This window comes from Haliotis rufescens, unplaced genomic scaffold (genome assembly GCF_023055435.1).
Source record: "Haliotis rufescens isolate VD_foot unplaced genomic scaffold, xgHalRufe1.0.p SCAF_19, whole genome shotgun sequence".
NCBI classification, from domain to species: domain Eukaryota; kingdom Metazoa; phylum Mollusca; class Gastropoda; order Lepetellida; family Haliotidae; genus Haliotis; species Haliotis rufescens.
In genome coordinates, this window is record NW_025963879.1 from 3,329,045 (window position 1) to 3,353,959 (window position 24,915).

At 41.0% G+C, this 24,915-nt stretch overlaps 1 protein-coding gene across 1 annotated transcript; it reads right to left on the minus strand.

The window, feature by feature from the left end:
- Nucleotides 1-354: 354 nt before the first annotated feature.
- LOC124121462 lies at nucleotides 355-24,260 on the minus strand. Its single transcript, XM_048399119.1, has 5 exons — nucleotides 24,142-24,260; nucleotides 8,569-10,964; nucleotides 2,216-2,244; nucleotides 1,833-2,030; nucleotides 355-1,635 (listed from the first exon to the last, which is right to left on the minus strand). Exons 2-5 carry the CDS (start codon nucleotides 10,950-10,952, stop codon nucleotides 515-517), a joined length of 3,732 nt encoding a protein of 1,243 aa, XP_048255076.1. The 5' UTR covers nucleotides 10,953-10,964; nucleotides 24,142-24,260; the 3' UTR covers nucleotides 355-514.
- Between the last annotated feature and the right edge of the window lie 655 nt (nucleotides 24,261-24,915).

Sequence of the window (24,915 nt, forward strand, 5' to 3'; positions counted from 1 at the left end):
TGCGAAAAACCCTTATTGTGTGCTTCTTTAATCCCCGACTTATCACAAAACTGTTCAAGTTAAATTCTTGAAAAGAATAATTATGCTTTAGACTGTTGAAAAAAATTACCTGCCGCAAAAATTACATTGTTGCAACGTATTTTTCTTCTATATTATATAGAATCTAATTATACCTGATTTTGAAGCTGTTGCTCAAACATATCTAATCTCGATACAACATCCCATCCCATCCCAACGCCAGAATATGAAATGGTCGGTCCCTAACTGTCCAATGGAAATGGGAAATATTATTGGGTTAAATACAATCCTGACAGGTGCCAATGCTGCACTTAAAATACTCAGTTAACCCTTGACTCTCCTATCAAGTTTATTGGTGTTGTGTATCCAAATGCATATACAAACGAACGGGCCATCACAGTGGAGGAAGGCAGACTTGGTTTCACAAAACATACACATATACATGTTTTTATCATTATCAACATATACAAATAGGTAATACTAAATATGTACAATTTTAATGTCTTTGATCTTTGGCATTCAGTAAATTTGAACAGAGGCCACGAATCCACTTTTGGTCTTCAGACGATTGAGGTTCTCCGTCTTCTATTCGTCTGTACTCAATGCATTTAAATGTGTTCAACCAGCTAGGCACACATGCAGAATCATCAGTAACAATCACAATGTTACGCAGGCAAATGTTATTGGTGTTATCTCTTGCCAAGTTCATTGCAATTTCACAGTAGAAAGACAATGTGTGAGACAGAGTCTCCTTGATGTAAATGATGAGGGTGCGACTGTTTTCCATGATGGAGGTAATTCCCGATATCTCCAGCGACCCTGCGGCTACAGCATCGTCATTTCTAGTAGCACGTAGTCCCAAATGTTCCAGACAACTCTTCAATTGTTCTGTGTCTGAACAATCACTTTTAAAGTCGGCTAGAATCATGACATCAAAACATTCTTGGCCCAAACAGACTGGATAAGCAGTCTTAAAACTATTTTGAAAACATTCTTTGAACGATTCTGGTTGATTATGCTCTAGAAAGTACAGACCACATTTTAGGAACACATTTACGCAAAATTCCCTCCTTGTTGAAATATCAGTGTTCAAGTAAGTGCTCTGTAGGACATAAACAGTTGGAAGAACATTCTCAAAATCGTGCAGATTAAGGTAATTTGTGATAATACCTTCCAGCGCCTCTATGTTACATTCATGACCAGGGTATAGTGTCATCATCTTACTATACATGTCCAATGAAGACCTATGCTTGCGCATTAATCCTCGAAGCCTTGCCACTTCCTTCATACTGTAAATGTTCTCTGAATCATCAACCCAGTTAGAGAGAAGTAGTTCCTCCAGTGTTGGTAGAGACTGCCATGATTCAAATACATTTGAACATTGCATACCTGGCACCTCAATCACAGCTTTTGCAGCTTCTTCGATCGCCTTCGTCAACATTCGTCGACATTCTGTCTTAAAACGGTTCATGTCCTGCTCTGAATGTGCATGATCCGCGCTCATTTCACGATAGCACAGGCCAAGTTGTTCATAGGCATTAGCCTTTTCGAAAGGTAAAGCATAAGGTTGGTCTTTTTGTATCAGTTTCCTGAACTGTTGCATTGCATCCTGTCTCTCTCCCCGAGTGCCGAATCATAAAGTGCTCCAAAACTACTTGATCTTTTTAATCTTTCCAGTTTCTCAAAAATGACATCAGCATCCATTCCATATCCTAACCACGATTTGATATACACTCTGTTGGCTAATGTTACAACATTATTCGGATCCTTGTCTAGGGCGCGTTGATTCATCTCCAATGCTTCCTCTGTGTCACCTAACTTAAACAGGAGAAGTGTTAGGAAATTTTCATTTCTGATTTCCTCAAACCTCGAGTCAAACGTTTCTCTTGGGCAGTTCTCGATAGCAGCTCTGCATCTTCGTTGACGGAGTGATACGAACTCCTCCAGCTGGAAGCTGTTTGGGAAATCCTTTAGTCGATCTTCATCCATCTTATCCTTGTATATTCTTCGACCTTTAACAAAAAAAATAATTAGCCATTAAGCGACATAGGTAAACCCCACCTATAGTATTATTGTTGTGTATGATAGCACCTACCTACAGAAGGAAACTCGTTCACTGAGAAGGGAATTGGCAAAAAGGCGCGTAAGATACAAAATGACAGCAGTCATATACTTCATTCCGAATATCAGTTTCTACCTTCTGGCCGCCGACTGCGCGTGTCGATGCTGAAAACAAACAGGGCCCGGGAATCATTCATACCAGCTATTTTTAGTCTTTTAAATGTTTATCTGTTTGATACTGTTTAACAGTTCGCTGTACACAAATCTTATCCTGTCATTATCCCTTTTATTAAAGTTTACTCTTGCTGTGATATAAATACAAATATTTTAAAATACCATTCCTTGTCGTCACTGGGATCGTGTTCAATTTTCTACATGTTTTTACTCGTGGTTATATTTTTAAGTGTCCTTTTTTCTTATGTACATATTTTAATATCATATATTTTCTGTTTCATATTATATTGCCAATCAACTGTACAATATAAATTTCCCTTGGGATAAAAAAATCTTATCTTATCTTATCTTACTTGACGTGCCATTTCATTTATGCATACAATTAAGTCCTTAATAGCAAGTTGGTTAATATTCTAGAACATTAACTGATAGTTATTGAAAGATTCCTTCCCAAACTGGTGATGACATCTCGGAATGTTTTATATGCAATTATGAATCAAATCTAAATATACTATACACTGTTATTTAGTCTCCAGCTATATCACATTTTTCAGTGTGTTATATTCTGTTATGACAAATACCGCTCACTTCGTCCCGAGTCTAGTCTGAACGACACGACGCTAAAAATAGCAATCCAATCAGATTACTCTGTACTTTCAGGGGCGATATCACCAGCACTCGCCTCACCTTGTTTCATGATGTTTCTGACTTCTCTCCCCTGCCTTCATACTTACGAAAACAACCTATGAGGCAAATCATATGGCTGGCATCCTGGATGTTACACAGCGACAACGACCTATTCAGCATCATTATGTAAAAGCTGACAATATAATTAACCATGGACTTGGCTATTTCCGACAAGCCTGAAGCGCCTCCCTTTGGCAGCTTGAATAAACCATGCTGATACAGAATCAACACATCAAATATTTTCGCCTCAAAGCTTATGGGGAAACTAAAAACCAGCATATTGTTAGAACTATTTACGACTACAATTAACCCTTCAGATTAAACATCGAAACTATTCTTACGGATTCACAGAGACGAAAATAGCACAATGCGCGATCTTCACGCTGCAGATGGGGGAATTCCTGTTGTATTAGCTACACTATTTCCTGATTGGTTACACACTGGCCAGCATATAATATCCAGTTAAGAATTCAGCTTCCCACCTATTAATACACATTTAGTTAAGTGACATGTCAACAACCATAACATACTAGTCCCTCCATAAAATACTAGCTCCCTCAGTTGGGTCGTCAAATCGTAAGGGTATGGTATTATATCTGACTTCCGAGAACATTCTGTACACTGTACATACCGACCTTATTTGGATGGTTATCCGTTTAAACGCAGATCAGTATAAATCCGGAGGTAAAACAGTTCCGATCTGTGTGGTAACTGTATCGCCCAGAGTCCCTTTTTGTATAGAAACGCCTCTGAAATATGATAGACACACCGCTTCCTGTGAGATAAAACAATCAACATACTCGCCACTTCCCGTGTTGTTCCGATTTCTTCCGGAATTATACGAGAATATACATTAACATATTTCGAGCCTGCATAGCATTTGTGTCACGCAATTCATTATTGTACGCGATATTCGCTTATCGCTATCAAATACATGTACTGTGTCACCGAGCTAGGCGAAGTGACAATAATAAACTGTTCTTATTGATAAGGTCCAGACGGTTTGTATAGCTGATGTCACTGGCACACAGGTATTAGTGACCGAGAATTTAGGTGTATTTAGCAAGTGTGAGTGAAATATAGGGCTATACCGCAATGAACTGAATATGTTCTCGGTCACAGTGATCTTTGTATGTGTCATCCTTGAACAATAGGTAACAATGGCCTCAATGTTTGCCATCCTTGACCAATAGGTCACAGTGACCTTTGTATGTGTCATCCTTGAACAATGGATCACGGTGACCTCAGTGTTTGCAATTTAGGTCACGGTGAACACAGTGTTTCCCATCCTTGACCAATAGATAACGATTACCCAAGTGTTTGTCATCCTTGAACAATAGGCCAAGGTGTCCTCACTGTTTTCCATCCTTGAACAATAGGTAAAGATGACCTCAGTGTTTGCCATCCTTAATCACTAGGTCACGGCGACCCCAGTGTTTACCATTTAGGTCACGGTGAGCTCAGTGTTTGCCATCCTTGAACAACAGGTCATGGTGACCTCTCTAAGTATCAGGTGATTCGGTCGCCAGACAATCGAATTATGTTGACTTACGATTGTTTATTCATGATAAATATTGGAATAAAAAAAGGATGAGAAGTTGATCTTCTCTGATTCAACAGTATATGGTTCAATTTAATGGTATACAGAACTGTTATGATTGAATTATTTTTTAATATAGTTTACAAATATATCCATGTAGGTGGATCGTATAAGAGAAAACAACTTGATATTCATAATATTTCAAATACACTTCTAACATTATCATTTTTATGGTAGTTAAAATAAATGTGTTGACCTACCCGCCCTAAACTGTCTCCGCCAACAGCATCATGTTTCTTCACACGCTGTGCCATTCATAGTGTATGAAATCGGCGAAAATGTATGTGAGAAACAAGACACGTTGTTGAACTAATTTTCACATGCAATATACTCCGGCGTCTCTGCATTACAAACATCTAGTCATGCATTTATACTTTTTTCTTCCAGATGTGAATGTGACAACCGCATGTTGGTTCTTGAAATACATATAGTCACAATACTTCTGTGTTTCCCCTACAACTAAATTTCACGTGTGACGCTGTATTTGGGAAAACGTACCCCCATATACCGTTTTTCGACGTTATAAGCGCCCAGGGCGCTCTCAAAATTAGAAAGAGGGGGCTCTTATTAGAATATGATTTTGGTGAAAGAGTTGAAAGATCGTAAATTTGTGGTTTAGGCTGACAGCCTGAAATGATACAAGAGAAAAGTCTGTGCGTATTAGACACGCCAGATATATTTTTCCAGAATTTAATTTCCCGTAATGAAGGGTGCATATAACACACGAAGGGTGCTAAATTGGGATTGTTCACTAGCCAATATATTAGCAAATATCGCCGTGGGTGCTTATTAGAGCGGGGCGCTTATTACGTCGAATACGGTAAGTTGTTTAAACACATGACGTTTCATCAACTATTCACTTCTGACTACAATAGCATATGCCTGTATACTACATCTTCCCGAGACAAGAGAGTTGGAAACTGGACTTTTTTAGTCAGTTAACTCCCTTGCCTTGGGAAGATGGTATATTATGGCTGTACAAATACCTCTGAAACATCCTCTCCGATGGAGGTGAGTTTTTAATTTTTTAATGTTTTGTTTATTTGCATTTGTTTTAGCCCTTGTCAGCAATGATCTAATAATCTAGCAATAATATTTTTTTCTGATAAAACGAAAGACTCAGAGTAAAAAACTTCACTACTGATGTACGAAAAATAACAACCAATTGGAGATCACAGACTTCCGAATTAATCCCATTGTGAGGCGGTAGGGCGTACTAAGTTAAATAACTCCAGGAGGAAGATTGCATTTTTATTTCAGCATTTATTAACAAAGACAAAAAGAGTCGCCAACTGTTATCTTACGACGACTAACACATAGTGCCTACATAAATACTTGTATTAAAAAATGGAAATTACAAAGCAAAAACAGCAGCACATAATTGTACCAAAAGTAATAGAGAATTGATGTCTGGAATGACTAGCATTTCCTCCATGGTTGTCAGTGTGTATATTATAATGTGTCATGTGATATCAAGGCTAACGGATCAGATCGAATGGCTAGCAAAAATAGCTGACAGATCCAATCCTCGTCTTAGACGGATCTGTCAGCTAGCAAGCGCCCGACATTGACCTGAAGAAGCCAACCCTCGTCTTAGACGGATCTGTCAGCTAGCAAGTGCCCGACATTGGGCTGAAGGAGCCAACCCTCGTCTTAGACGGATCTGTCAGCTAGCACGTGCCCGTCATTGACCTGAAGGAGCCAACCCTCGTCTTAGACGGATCTGTCAGCTAGCAAGTGCCCGACATTGGGCTGAAGGAGCCAACCTTCGCCCGAGACGGATCTGTCAGCTAGCAAGTGCCCGACATTGAGCTGAAGGAGCCAACCCTTGTCTTAGACAGATCTGTCAGCTAGCAAGTGCCCGACATTGAGCTGAAGGAGCCAACCTTCGCCCGAGACGGATCTGTCAGCTAGCAAGTGCCCGACATTGAGCTGAAGAAGCCAACCCTCATCTTAGAAGGATCTGTCAGCTAGCAAGTGCCCGACATTGGGCTGAAGGAGCCAACCCTCGTCTTAGACGGATCTGTCAGCTAGCACGTGCCCGTCATTGACCTGAAGGAGCCAACCCTCGTCTTAGACGGATCTGTCAGCTAGCAAGTGCCCGACATTGGGCTGAAGGAGCCAACCTTCGCCCGAGACGGATCTGTCAGCCAGCAAGTGCCCGACATTGAGCTGAAGGAGCCAACCCTCGTCTTAGACAGATCTGTCAGCTAGCAAGTGCCCGACATTGAGCTGAAGGAGCCAACCTTCGCCCGAGACGGATCTGTCAGCTAGCAAGTGCCCGACATTGAGCTGAAGGAGCCAACCTTCGCCCGAGACGGATCTGTCAGCTAGCAAGTGCCCGACATTGAGCTGAAGGAGCCAACCCTCGTCTTAGACGCATCTGTCAGCTAGCAAGTGCCCGACATTGAGCTGAAGGAGCCAACCCTCGTCTTAGACGGATCTGTCAGCTAGCAAGTGCCCGACATTGAGCTGAAGGAGCCAACCCTCGTCTTAGACGGATCTGTCAGCTAGCAAGTGCCCGACATTGAGCTGAAGGAGCGAACCCTCGTCTTAGACGGATCTGTCAGCTAGCAAGTGCCCGACATTGGGCTGAAGGAGCCTACCCTCGTCTTAGACGCATCTGTCAGCTAGCAAGTACCCGATATATATATGACCGATCCGACACTTTCTGCTAGCAAGTCCCGTTAAAAAGGGGACAGATCCGAACCCTAAGAATTGCCAGATCTTTCCTCCTACAGGTAACCATTCCTCACTGGGTGTATCAGATGTGGGGAAAAGAAGAAAATATGCATATGATATAATCGTATGCACAGTGTCTTTTGGCGCCAAGTGTAAATTAACAAATCGAACTACCATCATGGATATTTTCAACAAAAGATAATGTCTCGACTGAACTTGATCCATGCACTCCGTTTGCACGAAACATATACATAATGGGCGTTACTTAATGAAAAAAGTCAACATTCAGCTATTCATGCATGTGAGAAACTGGAAACAAACCTCCCTAGGCGATTCGTAGAATATCCAACATAATTGAAAACCACAACCATAACTAATGAATGGCACATAATAAATAGTAAAAGCCACATCCAGGGTACATGCTTAAAACAGAAAACAAATTTCAAAAGTTCTATTTGGAAGTAAGGAACGCTTTGCTATGGAACTTCATCCTTCACCGTGGTATACATGTACATAAGTTGATAAACATTTATTTTTCTTAAATATAAAGAGGTCATTACTGATTCGACATTAACATATTTATCATAAAAATGTATAGTCTTTCAACAAGAAAACAACGTTATCCCTAACCCCCGCCATGGGACATAGTAGAATTTTGTTTGTTCATATAGTGGTGAATTTTCCTGGAGATAAAAAATATGCAGCATCAATGTTTAACCCAAGTCTTGAAAAGTTGACAGAACATTTTTGTAAATGGCCTAATTGCACACACTAACAAATTATTAAACCCACTGCATAGAAGTAGGCGAGTTCGTGTGCCACTTATAAATTGTTTTTTTTGTGGTTTTCCCTCACCATATACCTTGTACAAGCTCCTTTGTCATGGTGGTATACATCTCGATATAGGTTATTATGGTAACGATTCTCAGACAACCCTGCGAAGATTATTTTATAGAAAATCGAAAATAACATGGCAATTTCAATTCTCTGTTAATATGGGTATACAGTTTCATGGATGATATATGAAACAGATGGATATATGATCCAGATGTATCTGGTTTCTAAGTTACGCTGAGGTAATGAAAGCAACCCAAACATCAAAAGGCACACGTTCAGCATGTGTTTGATACATATATAAACTTTAAATTTTCGCAAAGGTGAGCTTGATTTTACGCCTATGGCGATTCATTGTTTGTACCATGTTCATACATTTTCAACATGGTCTAAGTTCTTCTGTCAATATTGAGGTTGTTTTTTTACCTTCACTTTCTTTGGATCAACTTGGTCCCATTATGTCTAGAACACTGCCAAGGACGAACATATACAGTTATTCAGAAACATTTCACTATGCAATCCATTCAAATGAACTGTATTCCATTTCCAGCATGGTCATGAAACATTCCAGAAGATCTTCCTTTCTGTTTCGTCCAGACAACATCACAGCTTGTCGACCAGCTAAGGGGGAAGGTAGTTTACGGACAGCCGTACAAACAGGAACAATGATCTTTGGTTTACCGTCTTTTGTTGTCAGACTGGCAGCGTATTTCATGAACGCTTTTAGTTTCTTTGTGTCTTTGCTTCCTAGCACAAACAGCAAACAACTGCTGTTTTTCATGATGTTTCTTTGTGCGGCTATCTCCAATGTTCCTTTCCCGACCTCGTCTTTATTGCGTGTGATAAAGAGCCCACATGTATTCTTCAACCATGAGCAGACGGCAGCTGCCTCAGGTTCAGTCTGGTCCGGGTCATCCAAAACATACGCATCCCATATCCGTATTGTTTCGCCAGGTGGTAGTCTGTGCTTGTACGCAAAGGCACTCTGGAAACAGGACCTGGTGATGTTAGTGTTAATTTCCGTTTCTTCAGAATGTAGAAGATGTTTCACAATCCCAAGGTATACTTGATACACTAGGTCCTGATTTGCCATCTTCTGTCCTTCCTGTGTGCACATCAGTAATCTAATCGATATGAGAGCAGTTTGGAATTCCCTTTGCTGCATGTTTCGTTCAATGATTCTGCAAAGAAACGAGGGATTTTCGTGGTTGCTGTGATGAAGCTGTAGCAAGGAATCCCCGTTTCTTTGAACCATATCACACAGTCGTGCAATGTCCCTAGTTGAATGCCCAGCTTGATGATCACTTGTTAGAAGCTGCTTCAGAGCGGGAACGGCTTTAGAAAATGTGATGTCATCAGCTTCCATGGTGGGAGTGGAAGCCACAAGTGTTGCTGACATTTCTATGGAACTCAGCATCATCAGCTTGCTTTCCTCTCGATAAGCCTGCTGCTGTATCTCACTGTATTGGCTGTTTTCACTCATTTCAAGCAGACAGAATCCAATCTGTTCAAAGCATAATGTTTTATAGAAGAGTGTTCTACTTGGATCAGAAATAACAAGCTTGAACTGCTCCACTGCAGCTTCACTCTGACCAAGTCGCCTGTATAGCAATCCCAAGGTATAGATAGCATTTGCGTCACTTTGTTTACTCATAGCAATTGATTGTTGCAGGTACCCTTTGGCCTCATCCAGTAGGGGATGGCCAGCGGTGTATGTTTGTACTGTTTCGGGGGAATAAAAGATTTTAGAAGCATTGTCTCGATGGCTGTCATGTTCAAGGCGTTTCCTCCGAGGCGACTCTTCCTCGCGTGGCTTTTCTGCGAAAAAAGATCTATATTGCCATTTTGGGATGCTTTGGTTTCCCCTTTCACGTTTATAATCCTGTTCTTTGTGGGTTGGTGTCATTTTGATCAAAATCTTTGCCAAGGTGTCACATATCATTGTAGTTGGTCGAATGTCATAAGCTCTGGATAGAAGTGTATGACACTCCCGTAGCTTAGTGATATAATTACAGTTGGATCTGGCATGAAGCAAACACTTTCCACATGTGCTTAGGACAAACTCGTCTCTTTGCGTCTCCTCAAACCCTAAGGCTGTATCAAAACATTGCTCTGCAGTCACTGATATACCGTGCATATTCAGTGACCCAACAATTTGATTTGTTAAGGGATAGGCTGGATTCTGAAATGAAAGATACAATTGGCCTAGTTCTACCCACGCCTTTACAAGGAGACGTTGTGTTTTGCATCTGCGAATGATGTCAGATAAATATTCGACAGCTTTTTCACAGAAATGTTGAACTCTAGTTTGGGTCATGTTCTTCACATTCTGAGGTGCACCCAGGCATCTTCTGTATGTCAGTGCACATCCGAACTTCCAAAGGTAATTGTTAGGTTCCATGTTGATGCACTCTTCATACAGATCAGTTGCTTTGACATACAGAAACGGCGCAATTCTAGCCATGCAGTAAGCCTGCTCAGCTTTAGCAGAAACCAGCAAATGTGGGTAATCTTCTCGGCCCTTCATTTCACGTAACTTTCTCATCCCTGCCTCTACATCGTCTTCAATTTTAGAAACCGTTTTCATAAAGACATAATTGATAAGAGCGGTTAAATTCGATGGATAATCTGTTCTAATTTTGGAATTGATTTCAAAAGCTTCATCTTCCCTACCCAATCGGAAATACAAAAGTGAGATGAAATTGTCCTTTTTCAGAACTTCTTCCTCATAACCACAAGGTTTGGCGTCTTCTGTCTCAAGAGTTTGAAGCTTATCTTCACATTTTCTTTGTGTCAGATACAACATGTGGTCCACCTGAAGGGAATGTGGGTAAGGTTCAAGACGACTCTTCAGTCTCTGCAGACAGGGATCATCATCAACGTCCATCATCAACATCAGGTGCAAAACCTGGCACATAAAAAACAACAACATTCAGAAAGTGAAACTGCCAGGGACCAAGCACTCACCAGGGTCGAACTGTGACCATATCGCTGACCACCACCCATCATTCCTATTTTCAATCTCACTGTATCCAATGTATCACTCTTCTATTTCATCTTTGCTCTTACCACGTCTCATTCTGGTCATCGCTACCTCTTTCGTCTCACCACAACAATCTTCCAAGAGAAGCCGTGGGGTCACATACTCTGTTACTGATAATCTTTCAATCCTGCCGATGGTCGCATAGTGCACCTTTTTCTTATCAATATTGTAATTCACTTTCTCAGAACATATTTACTATCAGAACATATTTATTCTCAGAAATCTCACTTTCACACTAAGCTATTGCCAAAAAATTAAACTCCAAATCTCCTCCACTATTTTGCCCATTCAAGACTTATAGGCTGCTGGTTGCTTTATGGCTGAAATAATGCCGATGCGACACAGTGTTCACCCATTCTATCACCTCGCTCCTTTATGGTCATACACCATCACAGTGTTCACCCATTCTACCACCTCGCTCCTTTATGACAATACACCATCACAGTGTTCACCCATTCTACCACCTCGCTCCTGTATGGTCATACACCATCACAGTGTTCACCCATTCTACCACCTCGCTCCTTTATGGTCATACATCATCACAGTGTTCACCCATTCTACCACCTCGCTCCTTTATGACCAAACACCATCGCAGTGTTCACCCATTCTACCACCTCGCTCCTTTATGACAATACACCATCACAGTGTTCACCCATTCTATCACCTCGCTCCTTTATGACAATACACCATCACAGTGTTCACCCATTCTACCACCTCGCTCCTTTATGACCATACACCATCACAGTGTTAACCCAGTCTACCACCTCACTCCTGTATGGTCATACACCATCACAGTGTTCACCCATTCTACCACCTCGCTCCTTTATGGTCATACATCATTACAGTGTTCACCCATTCTACCATCTCGCTCCTTTATGACAATACACCATCACAGTGTTTACCCATTCTACCACCTCGCTCCTGTATGGTCATACACCATCACAGTGTTCACCCATTCTACCACCTCGCTCCTTTATGGTCATACATCATCACAGTGTTCACCCATTCTACCATCTCGCTCCTTTATGACAATACACCATCACAGTGTTCACCCATTCTACCACCTCGCTCCTTTATGACAATACACCATCACAGTGTTCACCCATTCTATCACCTCGCTCCTTTATGACAATACGCCATCACAGTGTTCACCCATTCTACCACCTCGCTCCTTTATGACCATACACCATCACAGTGTTCACCCATTCTACCACCTCGCTCCTGTATGGTCATACACCATCGCAGTGTTCACCCATTCTACCACCTCGCTCCTTTATGGTCATACATCATCACAGTGTTCACCCATTCTACCATCTCGCTCCTTTATGACAATACACTATCACAGTGTTTACCCATTCTACCACCTCGCTCCTGTATGGTCATACACCATCACAGTGTTCACCCATTCTACCACCTCGCTCCTGTATGGTCATACACCATCACAGTGTTCACCCATTCTATCACCTCGCTCCTTTATGGTCATACACCATCACAGTGTTCACCCATTCTACCACCTCGCTCCTTTATGGTCATACATCATCACAGTGTTCGCCCATTCTACCACCTCGCTCCTTTATGGTCATACAGCATCACAGTGTTCACCCATTCTACCACCTCGCTCCTTTATGACCATACACCATCACAGTGTTCACCCATTCTACCACCTCGCTCCTTTATGGCAATACACCATCACAGTGTTCACCCATTCTACCATCTCGCTCCTTTATGGTAATACACCATCACAGTGTTCACCCATTCTACCACCTCGCTCATTTATGGTCATACACCATCACAGTGTTCACCCATTCTACCACCTCGCTCCTTTATGGTCATACACCATCACAGTGTTCACCCATTCTCCAAACCCCGCTCCTTTATGGTCATACACCATCACAGTGTTCACCCATTCTACCACCTCGCTCCTTTATGGTCATACACCATCACAGTGATCACCCATTCTACCACCTCGCTCCTTTATGGTCATACACCATCACAGTGTTCACCCATTCTACCATCTCGCTCCTTTATGGTCATACACCATCACAGTGTTCACCCATTCTACCACCTCGCTCCTTTATGGTCATACACCATCACAGTGTTCACCCATTCTACCATCTCGCTCCTTTATGGTCATACACCATCACAGTGTTCACCCATTCTACCACCTCGCTCATTTATGGTCATACACCATCACAGTGTTCACCCATTCTACCACCTCTCTCATTTATGGTCATACACCATCACAGTGTTCACCCATTCTCCAAATCCCGCTCCTTTATGGTCATACACCATCACAGTGTTCACCCATTCTACCACCTCGCTCCTTTATGACCATACACCATCACAGTGTTCACCCATTCTACCACCTCGCTCCTTTATGACCATACACCATCACAGTGTTCACCCATTCTACCACCTCGCTCCTTTATGGTCATACACCATCACAGTGTTCACCCATTCTATCACCTCGCTCCTTATTGGCCGTACACCATCACAGTGTTCACCCATTCTACCACCTCGCTCATTTTTGGTCATACTCCATCACAGTGTTCACCCATTCTACCACCTCGCTCCTTTATGGTCATACATCATCACAGTGTTCACCCATTCTACCACATCGCTCCTTTATGACCATACACCATCACAGTGTTCACCCATTCTACCACCTCGCTCCTTTTTGGCAATACACCATCACAGTGTTCACCCATTCTACAACCTCGCTCCTTTATGACAATACACCATCACAGTGTTCACCCATTCTACCACCTCGCTCCTGTATGGTCATACACCATCACAGTGTTCACCCATTCTACCACCTCGCTCCTTTATGGTCATACATCATCACAGTGTTCACCCATTCTACCACCTCGCTCCTTTATGACCAAACACCATCACAGTGTTCACCCATTCTACCACCTCGCTCCTTTATGACAATACACCATCACAGTGTTCACCCATTCTATCACCTCGCTCCTTTATGACAATACATCATCACAGTGTTCACCCATTCTACCACCTCGCTCATTTATGGTCATACACCATCACAGTGTTCACCCATTCTACCACCTCTCTCATTTATGGTCATACACCATCACAGTGTTCACCCATTCTCCAAATCCCGCTCCTTTATGGTCATACACCATCACAGTGTTCACCCATTCTACCACCTCGCTCCTTTATGACCATACACCATCACAGTGTTCACCCATTCTACCACCTCGCTCCTTTATGACCATACACCATCACAGTGTTCACCCATTCTACCACCTCGCTCCTTTATGGTCATACACCATCACAGTGTTCACCCATTCTATCACCTCGCTCCTTATTGGCCGTACACCATCACAGTGTTCACCCATTCTACCACCTCGCTCATTTTTGGTCATACTCCATCACAGTGTTCACCCATTCTACCACCTCGCTCCTTTATGGTCATACATCATCACAGTGTTCACCCATTCTACCACATCGCTCCTTTATGACCATACACCATCACAGTGTTCACCCATTCTACCACCTCGCTCCTTTTTGGCAATACACCATCACAGTGTTCACCCATTCTACCACCTCGCTCCTTTATGGTCATACATCATCACAGTGTTCACCCATTCTATCACCACGCTCCTTTATGGCCAAACATCGCTGTTCTTCTGGCCGCTGTTAATAATGAAGTTAGTTAAACTCACTTGGCTTTTTCTCAATGTTATAAGTCATTGTACAAAATACAAAACACAATACAGACAGGAACAAGTATAAATACGACAGGAACGTAAATTCTGCTTTGACAAGTTATGGCTAAGACATACTACCTTCACTGGTTAACACTTCTAACCCAGAGAAGAAATGTTTACAATTGTCGATTCCGATGACATTTCGACCCCATCTCGTAATGGTTCCCACCCACATCACCTAATTTACAGATCACCTATTGTTATATGGCAGTGTATTTTATTGTTGAAAAATGATTGTAACTGTGTTACATTAGTTCTGCTGGGATTCGGTAGACGCTCTTTGCATTGTGTTTGAACAGCGATCAGTCGTCAGGAAGTTGTTAGATGCTAGTGTGGTGTGTAAACTTCTGGTTCTGAAACTTCTTTAATGTGTTCTATAGTGAGGGCACGGTGTAGAAATTTCCAGTTGCTTGTTAGGCTGTATATATATAGACGGAGAAGAGCCTGTTAAGGGGTCTCTCACACATTTCGTCTCCCACGCTTTTCATCGCTTCGAACCAGCTTTCATGTGAGGATAGCTCATCATCCCTGATTCCATGCCTAGTCTATCACGGAAGCTTGACCACTGTCGCCGCTGGGTGCATATATATTATTAGCACTGACTTTACTATCAACACTGTATGGTTGTTTTTGATACTGACCACTGCCATCATATTATATACTGCCTTTGAATATTGTACTCCCACTCTATTGTGTACTCCTATTGCTGTGCAGTAATTTGTACTTATTTGTAAACCTAGTTAATTTTGTAGTACATTTGTTGATTGAAAGCCACTTGTTGGTTGTTTGTTGGTTTCACACTAATTTGTTCTACGTACAGATTTCTGAGTTAACATATTGTTTCAATTAGTGAATCGACACATAACACTATTACCCAGATCACCTACTACGACTTGAGTGAATCAAAGCCCACATCGCCTAGAAACTGGCATTGATTTTCGTTGGTAGTGTCCATTATTAGGCACATAGGGATGCCAGTACTGTGACTGCGCTATGCATTGTTGGTTTTTGCTTTCCTGTATATACTGGTATAATCTTGACTATATGACTTGACTGTTTATAAGATCATTGTCTATTGGAATTGTATGGTGCTGTGATCGTTTATGTTTGTTACTGGCCTCCGAATAATATGGACCTAATCTATTATAATAACATCGTACATTGATTGAGAATAAGAGTGAGTCTGTGAGTTGGGTTTAACGCCGCTTTTAACAGTATTCCAGTTAAATCGCGGCGTGTGAGCTTGATGTGGGAGGAAAGCCCGAAGTGATGCAGGCCTCAGACGTTTACCACTTCGGTGAAAGCCACGAGGACGGGTATGGTGCTGACAAACCTGGGAACATAACTGGGGCGAACCGGGATTCGAACCCACAATCATAGGTTTCTGGCGTGCCCAAGGGGCGCAACTACTAACGCGAATCGCGGCACCTACTAACTGTCAAACTATTGGCCATAACAAAGTGAACTAGTCAATGCAGTACATTGTTTGAGTAGTTCATTGCAAGTGTATTTAGTCTGTGGGGGCCGTTTGTATATAGGTGACAGCCTGTTGAACGTGATTGGGGTCCAAATGGACACAGAAATGGAAAAGAACGAGTACCAAGCAGTTAGTACAGTTTTTGACTTTAGAGAAAAGTACTCCCCAAGGAATTCATGACCGCATGTCACAAGTGTATGGGGATAAGTGCCCTAGCTATTCCACTGAATTGTTTCACAGTCATTACTTAGAAGTTGACGGATGACACAGTACACACACTTTAAGGATAACAACTTCTTTAATACTGTAAAAAGCAACGTTTCGGAATAGATCCTTGACAACGCTTTTTACAGTTTTAAAGAAGTTGTTATCCATAAAGTGTGTGTACTTTAGCTAATCCACTGTTAAATTTTGGGCAGGTATGTTTAAGGCTGGGAGAACAAGCCTTGATGATGACCTAGGTCTGGACGTCCATCAATGATTCAATCAAGGAGATAGAAAATAACCCTGTATACTGTCAGATGGACATATTACCATTCCTGAACTTGAGGAAGACACAGGTATAAGCCATGGATCCATTGAAACTATTATTCATGAACATTTACAGATGAATAAGATTTCTGCTCGTTGGGTGCCAAAGTTAAATTCTGATCTTAAGGGAAAAAGAATCGACATGCCAGAGAAAATTTAGAACCAATTGAGGAGGGTTTCGTCAAATTCCCAAAGAGATTAGTAACGGGGGATGACACGTAGATCTACCACTATGACCCCGAGTCAATCCATGGAACGGCACCATTCCACTTCTCCGGTACCAAAGAAATTCAAGTCTTCAAGATCAGTGAAGACAGTTATGGCCACTGTATTCTGGGATGCAAAGAGTGTGATCCTTAGTTAATTACTTAGAAAGTCCAGAGACGATTACCAGTACCTACTATGCTGATTTGCTTCATCGCCTGAAAGATTCTATAACAGAAAAGCGGCGAGGAATGCTGACTGTCGGAGTTCTACTACTTCTTGACAATGCCTCGTCTCACACCTCTCGGCTTGCAAAAACTGCTGTGCGACAATGTGGGTTCGAAGAGCTTCCAATCCCTTAAACCTTACCTTGCCTGGCACCAAGTAATTTCCACCTGTTTCCTGAACTGAAATAACACCTTTGTACAAAGCGCTAAGACGACAACGACGACCTCAAAGCTGCCGTGAATGGGTTTCTCAGGCAGGAATTGAAAAGCTTCACCATCGATATGAGAAGTGTATTGAAAAGCAGGGAGATTATGTTGAAGAATGAAATTAAAAACCCTTTCACAATTGTTGGTTTTGTTTGTTAGGCTTGGAACCTTTTGGCCAGCCCTCGTACCATTTAAGCCGTCGGCGAGCGTATTATCACGATTGGACTAACTCACGAGGTACTGCCTTACATCTATGACGTCGATGTGTTTAAGTCCAGATTGTAGGAGAGTACAAGGGAAGAGACAACTTCGATCAACAAAATCTACGATGACGAACTGTATATACTGAGAAACAATTCCGACATTATCCCAAATCTGGCTCTTCAGCATTTCCCTATTTTTGACACGACTTAAGACTTAAGAATCTACCGAAGCTACCCAAGACACGAGCATCCATCCAAGAGTAGAAAATAACTGATGCTGGTGAAAACGTCGTCATGGACGATCACGGAAACAGCGACAAACTTCTCGTCTTCACAACACGAGAAAATCTGGAACATCTCTGTGAAGCTTAGACCGTATTTGCTGATGGTATTTTCTACTCCTCCCCCAAGCTGTCTTGTCAAGTTTACACACTCCATGCTGAACATCAAGGCATCATGTATCCTCCTGTTCACTGCGCCCTACCGAATAAGACTGAAGCTTCCTACACAACTGCCATGCAGCTAATTGAGGATGAAGCAGAACCACATCATCTTAATCTGAAACCCCTAGAATTCCAGAATTATTTTGAGAAGGCTGCTGCCAATGCTGCTATTGCACCTTTTGAAGATGTCCAGATGTGTGGCAGGTATTATGGAGTTACGTTTTGTCTGGACTAACGAGTCTATGCATAGTTTCGTAAACTGTCCTTCAGATTTCGGTCGATTGCAGGATTTGCAAAGCATGTGCACCGCCAACTCGTTGTCAACAGATATTTTCCAAATCTTTTCATGTGTTTAATCAAGGTGCTCACGCATTGCGCGATGTAAGACCCGTTTTATCACAACATAGACTTTGATTATCGATCAGATCCTCTTGACTGGGCGCCACTGTTTTGTTTCAAGCAAATGCAAGTGATACGAGAGGTGGAATCTGATTGGTCTAAAGGAGAGTCTCAGAAGGGCCTCTTGTGGCGCTACGATAGAGTCCAGGAGTTCCAGCCTAGTTCGGCAAGGGTGGAAACTGGACTTTTAAAGTCAGTTAACTCTCTTGCCTCGGGAAGATGGATGTGTGGCTGCTTTTTTCCATTGTATCCAACGTGTGTTTGAACATTTTGAGAGCTGTGTCTCTCTAATATTTCGTGTCACACGACTGAATATGGAAAGTGATGTCATCCTACTATTTACATATCTCTTGCACGAGAACTCGCCTATTTAATATAATGATATGGACTCTGACGGCATATCTCAACTTGAAGTGAGTGAGTCTGGTTTTACGCCAGCAATATGACGGCGGGGGACACCAGAAATGGGCTTCACACATTGTACCCATGTCGGGAATCGAACCCGGGTCTTCGGCTTGACGAGCGAACGCTTTAACCACCAGGCTACCCGACCGCCCCTCTCAACTTGAAGATTACTTTCATACAGTGAGGTCAGAATATAATCATGAACATACTTTCTTAGGGGGTGATTTGAACTCAAAGGGGAAATGTTTCTTGACTATATTCCTGATGATACAGTTGAAGACATACATGATATCGATGACCATCCTTGCGATGTGTTTGATATGCCCAGAATGTCAAGGGATAATTTAACGCATAGTAACTGTGGCATTATGTCAGCCGAACTTTGTCGTACCTTTGGTATACATACTCACAATGTTAGGTGTAGCTGCTGAATTGTTAAAAGCTTCTAAACATCTTACTGTACCTTATCATACGCACCTCTTTAATCACAGTTTTGATAGTGGTAGATTTCCTCTATTCAAGTCTGTCTGTCCTAAACAACTATTTCTCTCATGGACTCAACCTAAAAAGTATTTACGTATATTTTGAACAGCCGTCTACAGAGTTGGTGTGAGAATTATGATATCATTAATGAACAACAAGCTGGTTTTAGGGCTTATTACTCCATTACAGGCTGTCGTTCAGAAATACACTGGTAAGAATAGAGGCAGATTTTACTTCCTCTTCATTGACTTTTCCAATGCATTTGATGGTGTTTTCCTGCACTCTTTGTGTGAAGTTGGGATTAAGAGAAAAGGTTGGATAGAATCACATCAATGTATAATAATGTATCTGCTTGTGATAGAACCCCTAAAGGTATATCTAGGTGTTGTACCTGTAACATTGACACCCGTCAAATGTGTGTTTTAATTCCACAAATATGTGTGTAGCTTTATGGACAGGGAGGGGTGTCAAGGAATTACTGTTACCTCTCCTATTAATGATTTTGTGCTCCCTCAATGTCCGACACCTGTTCACAACTGCAGAGAAAGATAAGTGTACAAGAAGGTTTTTGTGAACATACTGGCATGAAAGTAAATCTGAATAAAACTAAGATTGTTGTGTTTAGAAATGGTGGTCCGTTAAGGTCGTATGTAAAATGGTTTATGATGGTACACCAATTAGTACCAATAGAAACAGCATCTTTACATAAATACCTGGGACTTGTATTCACCCTAAGTTATTCTCGAGCGAAGCTAAGACCTGTCTTGTATCCCTAGCAAATAAGGCAATATTTTCAGTAAATAATTACCAAGGGAAACTTGGTAACATTAGTTGTCCAGATCTATTTAAGATCTTTGGTTGCATGATAACATCTAGTTTACGTTGTGGTTCTCAAAAATGGGGCCCCATATATTGTAATACTATTAAATTTGTACATATTAAATTTTGTAAATCTAGTTTAAATAATGGCTAGTGTATGAGTGACAGTGCCCTACTTATTTGTAACAGTGTATGAAAGGACAACTTGCAAGAGTGTATGAAAGGACACGATCAGTGTATGATTGATAGTGCTCTATTTAGTTGTAACAGTTTATGAAAGGACAATTTGCAAGAGTGTATGAAAGGACACGATCAGTGTATGATTGATAGTGCTCTATTTATTTGTAACAGTTTATGAAAGGACAATTTGCAAGAGTGTATGAAAGGACACGATCAGTGTATGATTGATAGTGCTCTATTTATTTGTAACAGTGTATGAAAGGGCAATTTACAAGAGTGTATGAAAGGACATGATCAGTGTATGATTGATAGTGCTCTATTTATTTGTAACAGTGTATGAAAGGACAATTTGCAAGAGTGTATGGAAGGACACGATCAGTGTATGATTGATAGTGCTCCGTTTATTTGTAACAGTGTATGAAAGGACAATTTGTAAGAGTGTATGAAAGGACACGATCAGTGTATGATTGATAGTGCTCCATTTATTTGTAACAGTGTATGAAAGGACAATTTGTAAGAGTGTATGGAAGGACACGATCAGTGTATGATTGATAGTGCTCTATTTATTTGTAACAGTGTATGAAAGGACAATTTGCAAGAGTGTATGGAAGGACACGATCAGTGTATGATTGATAGTGCTCCATTTATTTGTAACAGTGTATGAAAGGACAATTTGTAAGAGTGTATGGAAGGACACGATCAGTGTATGATTGATAGTGCTCTTTTTATTTGTAACAGTGTATGAAAGGACAATTTGCAAGAGTGTATGAAAGGACACGATCTGTGTATGATTGATAGTGCTCTATTTATTTGTAACAGTGTATGAAAGGACACGATCAGTGTATGATTGATAGTGCCCTATTTATTTGTAACAGTTTATGAAAGGACACGATCAGTGTATGCGTGATCGCGCTCTATTTATTTGTAAGAGTGTATGAAAGGACACGATCAGTGTATGATTGATAGTGCTCTATTTATTTGTAAGAGTGTATGAAAGGACACGATCAGTGTATGATTGATAGTGCTCTATTTATTTGTAACAGTGTATGAAAGGACAATTTGTAAGAGTGTATGAAAGGACACGATCAGCGTATGATTGATAGTGCTCTATTTATTTGTAAGAGTGTATGAAAGGACATGATCAGTGTATGATTGATAGTGCTCTATTTATTTGTAAGAGTGTATGAAAGGACAATTTGAAAGAGTGTATGAAAGGACACGATCAGTGTATGATTGATAGTGCTCTATTTATTTGTAAGAGTGTATGAAAGGACACGATCAGTGTATGATTGATAGTGCTCTATTTATTTGTAAGAGTGTATGAAAGGACACGATCAGTGTATCATTGATAGTGCTCTATTTATTTGTAACAGTGTATGAAAGGACACGATTAGTGTATGATTGATAGTGCTCACTTTATTTGTAACAGTGTATGAAAGGACAATTTGTAAGAGTGTATGAAAAGACACGATCAGTGTATGATTGATATTGCCTTATTTATTTGTAACAGTGTATGTAAGGGCAATTTGCAAGAGTGTATGGAAGGACACGATCAGTGTATGATTGATAGTGCTCTATTTATTTGTAAGAGTGTATGAAAGGACAATTTGTAAGAGTGTATGAAAGGACATGATTAGTGTACGATTGATAGTGCTCTATTTATTTGTAACAGTTTATGAAAGGACAATTTGTAAGAGTGTATGAAAGGACATGATTAGTGTATGATTGATAGTGCTCTATTTGTTTGTAACAGTGTATGAAAGGACAATTTGCAAGAGTGTATGAAAGGACACGATCAGTGTATGATTGATAGTGCTCTATTTATTTGTAACAGTGTATAAAAGGACAATTTGCAAGAGTGTATGAAAGGACACGATCAGTGTATGAATGATAGTGCTCTATTTATGTGTAACAGTTTATGAAAGGACAATTTGCAAGAGTGTATGAAAGGACACGATCAGTGTTTGATTGATAGTGTTTTATTTTTTGTAACAGTGTATGAAAGGACACGATCAGTGTATGATTGATAGTGCTCTTTTTATTTGTAAGAGTGTATGAAAGGACAATTTGCAAGAGTGTATGAAAGGACACGATCAGTGTATGATTGATAGTGCTCTATTTATTTGTAACAGTTTATGAAAGGACAATTTGCAAGAGTGTATGAAAGGACACGATCAGTGTATGATTGATAGTGCTCTATTTATTTGTAAGAGTGTATGAAAGGACAATTTGCAAGAGTGTATGAAAGGACACGATCAGTGTATGATTGATAGTGCCCTATTTATTTGTAACAGTTTATGAAAGGACAATTTGCAAGAGTGTATGAAAGGACACGATCAGTGTATGATTGATAGTGCTCTATTTATTTGTAAGAGTCTATGAAAGGACACGATCAGTGTATGATTGATAGTGCTCTATTTATTGGTAACAGTATATGAAAGGACACGATCAGTGAATGATTGATAGTGCTCTATTTATTTGTAACAGTGTATGAAAGGGCAATTTGGAAGAGTGTATGAAAGGACACGATCAGTGTATGATTGATAGTGCTCTATTTATTTGTAACAGTTTATGAAAGGACAATTTACAAGAGTGTATGAAAGGACACGATCAGTGTATGATTGATAGTGCTCTATTTATTTGTAACAGTGTATGAAAGGGCAATTTGCAAGAGTGTATGAAGGACACGATCAGAGTATGATTGATAGTGCTCTATTTATTTGTAACAGTGTGTGAAAGGACACGACCAGTGTATGATTGATAGTGCTCTATTTATTGGTAACAGTGTATGAAAGGACACGATCAGTGTATGATTGATAGTGCTCTATTTATTTGTAACAGTGTGTGAAAGGACACGATTAGTGTATGATTGAAAGTGCTCTATTTATTTGTAACAGTGTGTGAAAGGACACGATCAGTGTATAATTGATAGTGCTCTGTTTATTTGTAAGAGTGTATGAAGGGACACATTGTTCATGCAAACATTTAAAATAAAAGCCATCTTCTATTCATTTGTTCAGCTTTTGGTAACCTATTCAAGAGTGGGATCTTCCATACCCACATGACCTAATTACTATTACCTATCTTTTACCAGAACATTAGGTGAAGTGTATGGACATCCTCGTAATACACACAGTGTGCCGCACACCACAGGACCGTGTAACTGACAATGATAACAGTGCGTCTGAGGGTTTCTTTGTTATTATTATTAGTTACACGGTCCTGTGCGCACACAGATACCATGTGTAATGGGTAATCTCGACTATTATGAGAAGTTAATACTTTCTAACTTAAACACCTAAATAGACTGATGACTAATGTTATATTAGTGTTCGTTCACATCACGTGCCACTAATAGAATTATTACCATTGTTATCCGTAACGAACCAGAGACAGGATAATTATGTATGGCTGAAGTCAAGAGCAGTGGCAACTTCGCAGACTGGTCCCTGTTTTCAAGTTACATACACAACTTAGGTTTTTAAATAGAAATCAAGTAAATCTCCCTGTGTCTGCCTTGATTTGTTGAGAGTCGATTCAATTTATTCTCTGTTGCGGCGCCAACAGAAGTATAAAGTCCACCGAAAGCGAAAGTAGACACCTTTACCAAGAAACTGAACTATAAGCTTTTACCAAGAATTCACATTGCTATCAAATCAGAGCAGCAAACCATTTTCAACCACTGTTAATTGTGACAACCGCTGACGTATTTGACACGAGGCTACCGACTTACCGATGGTATCAGGTGTGTGACCAGGAAGTGTGACGGGATGCGATCTGAAGAGAACAGAGCCGAGTTCCGAAAACACGCGAGAAGTACAAGTGACGTCAATGTGCCACGTGATAATAATAAATATGCACATGGTCACGGGTCATCCTTCTCATGGAGGTTTGAAAGGGTATTCCTTGTATGCCGCTTTAGCATAGTAACATCCATGTCACGACAGGAGACACAAAGGTGGGGTGTTATTATGTCATTATGTTTATGTGTCTGCTTGTCCTGGTCCGGACTAATATCGATTTATAGTGCTATCCCACTAAGATACCATGCCGCAGTTTAACTTGAAAACCCCACTCAGACACAATATACTGTCTCTGAGCCGACCAGTCCTTATTTTAGCCCCTTAATACCGAGCACCAGGCATTGTAACAACAAGTACCATCTTTTAACGCCTTTTGGAATGACGCGGCCGGGGATCGAGCCCGACCTTCCGCTCTTCGGGCGGACGCTCTATCCACTGGACCGTGGAAGCGGTCAGAGGCGTAAAGAATACAGGGGTTTGATGTTTGTTGTTCAACACCACACTCAGCAATATTCCAGCTATATGACGGCGGTCTGTACATAATCGAGTCTGGACCAGACAATCCAGTGATTGACATCATGAGCATCGATCCACGCATTTGGGATGCAATGACATGCATCAACCAAGTCAGCGAGCCTGACCACCCGATCCCGTTAGTCGCCTCTTACGACAAGCATAGTCGCCTTTTGGGGCAAGCATGTGTT

Bases quoted from the DNA above. Each gene is read 5' to 3' on its own strand.
- LOC124121462 (XM_048399119.1), bottom strand. From the start codon at position 10,952: ATGTTGATGATGGACGTTGATGATGATCCCTGTCTGCAGAGACTGAAG. The intron at 2,031-2,215 runs GTAGAAACTGAT...TTTTTGTTAAAG, and splicing joins GCGCAGTCGGCGGCCAGAAG to GTCGAAGAATATACAAGGAT. The intron at 1,636-1,832 runs GTGACACAGAGG...GCACTCGGGGAG, and splicing joins ACTTCTCCTGTTTAAGTTAG to AGAGACAGGATGCAATGCAA.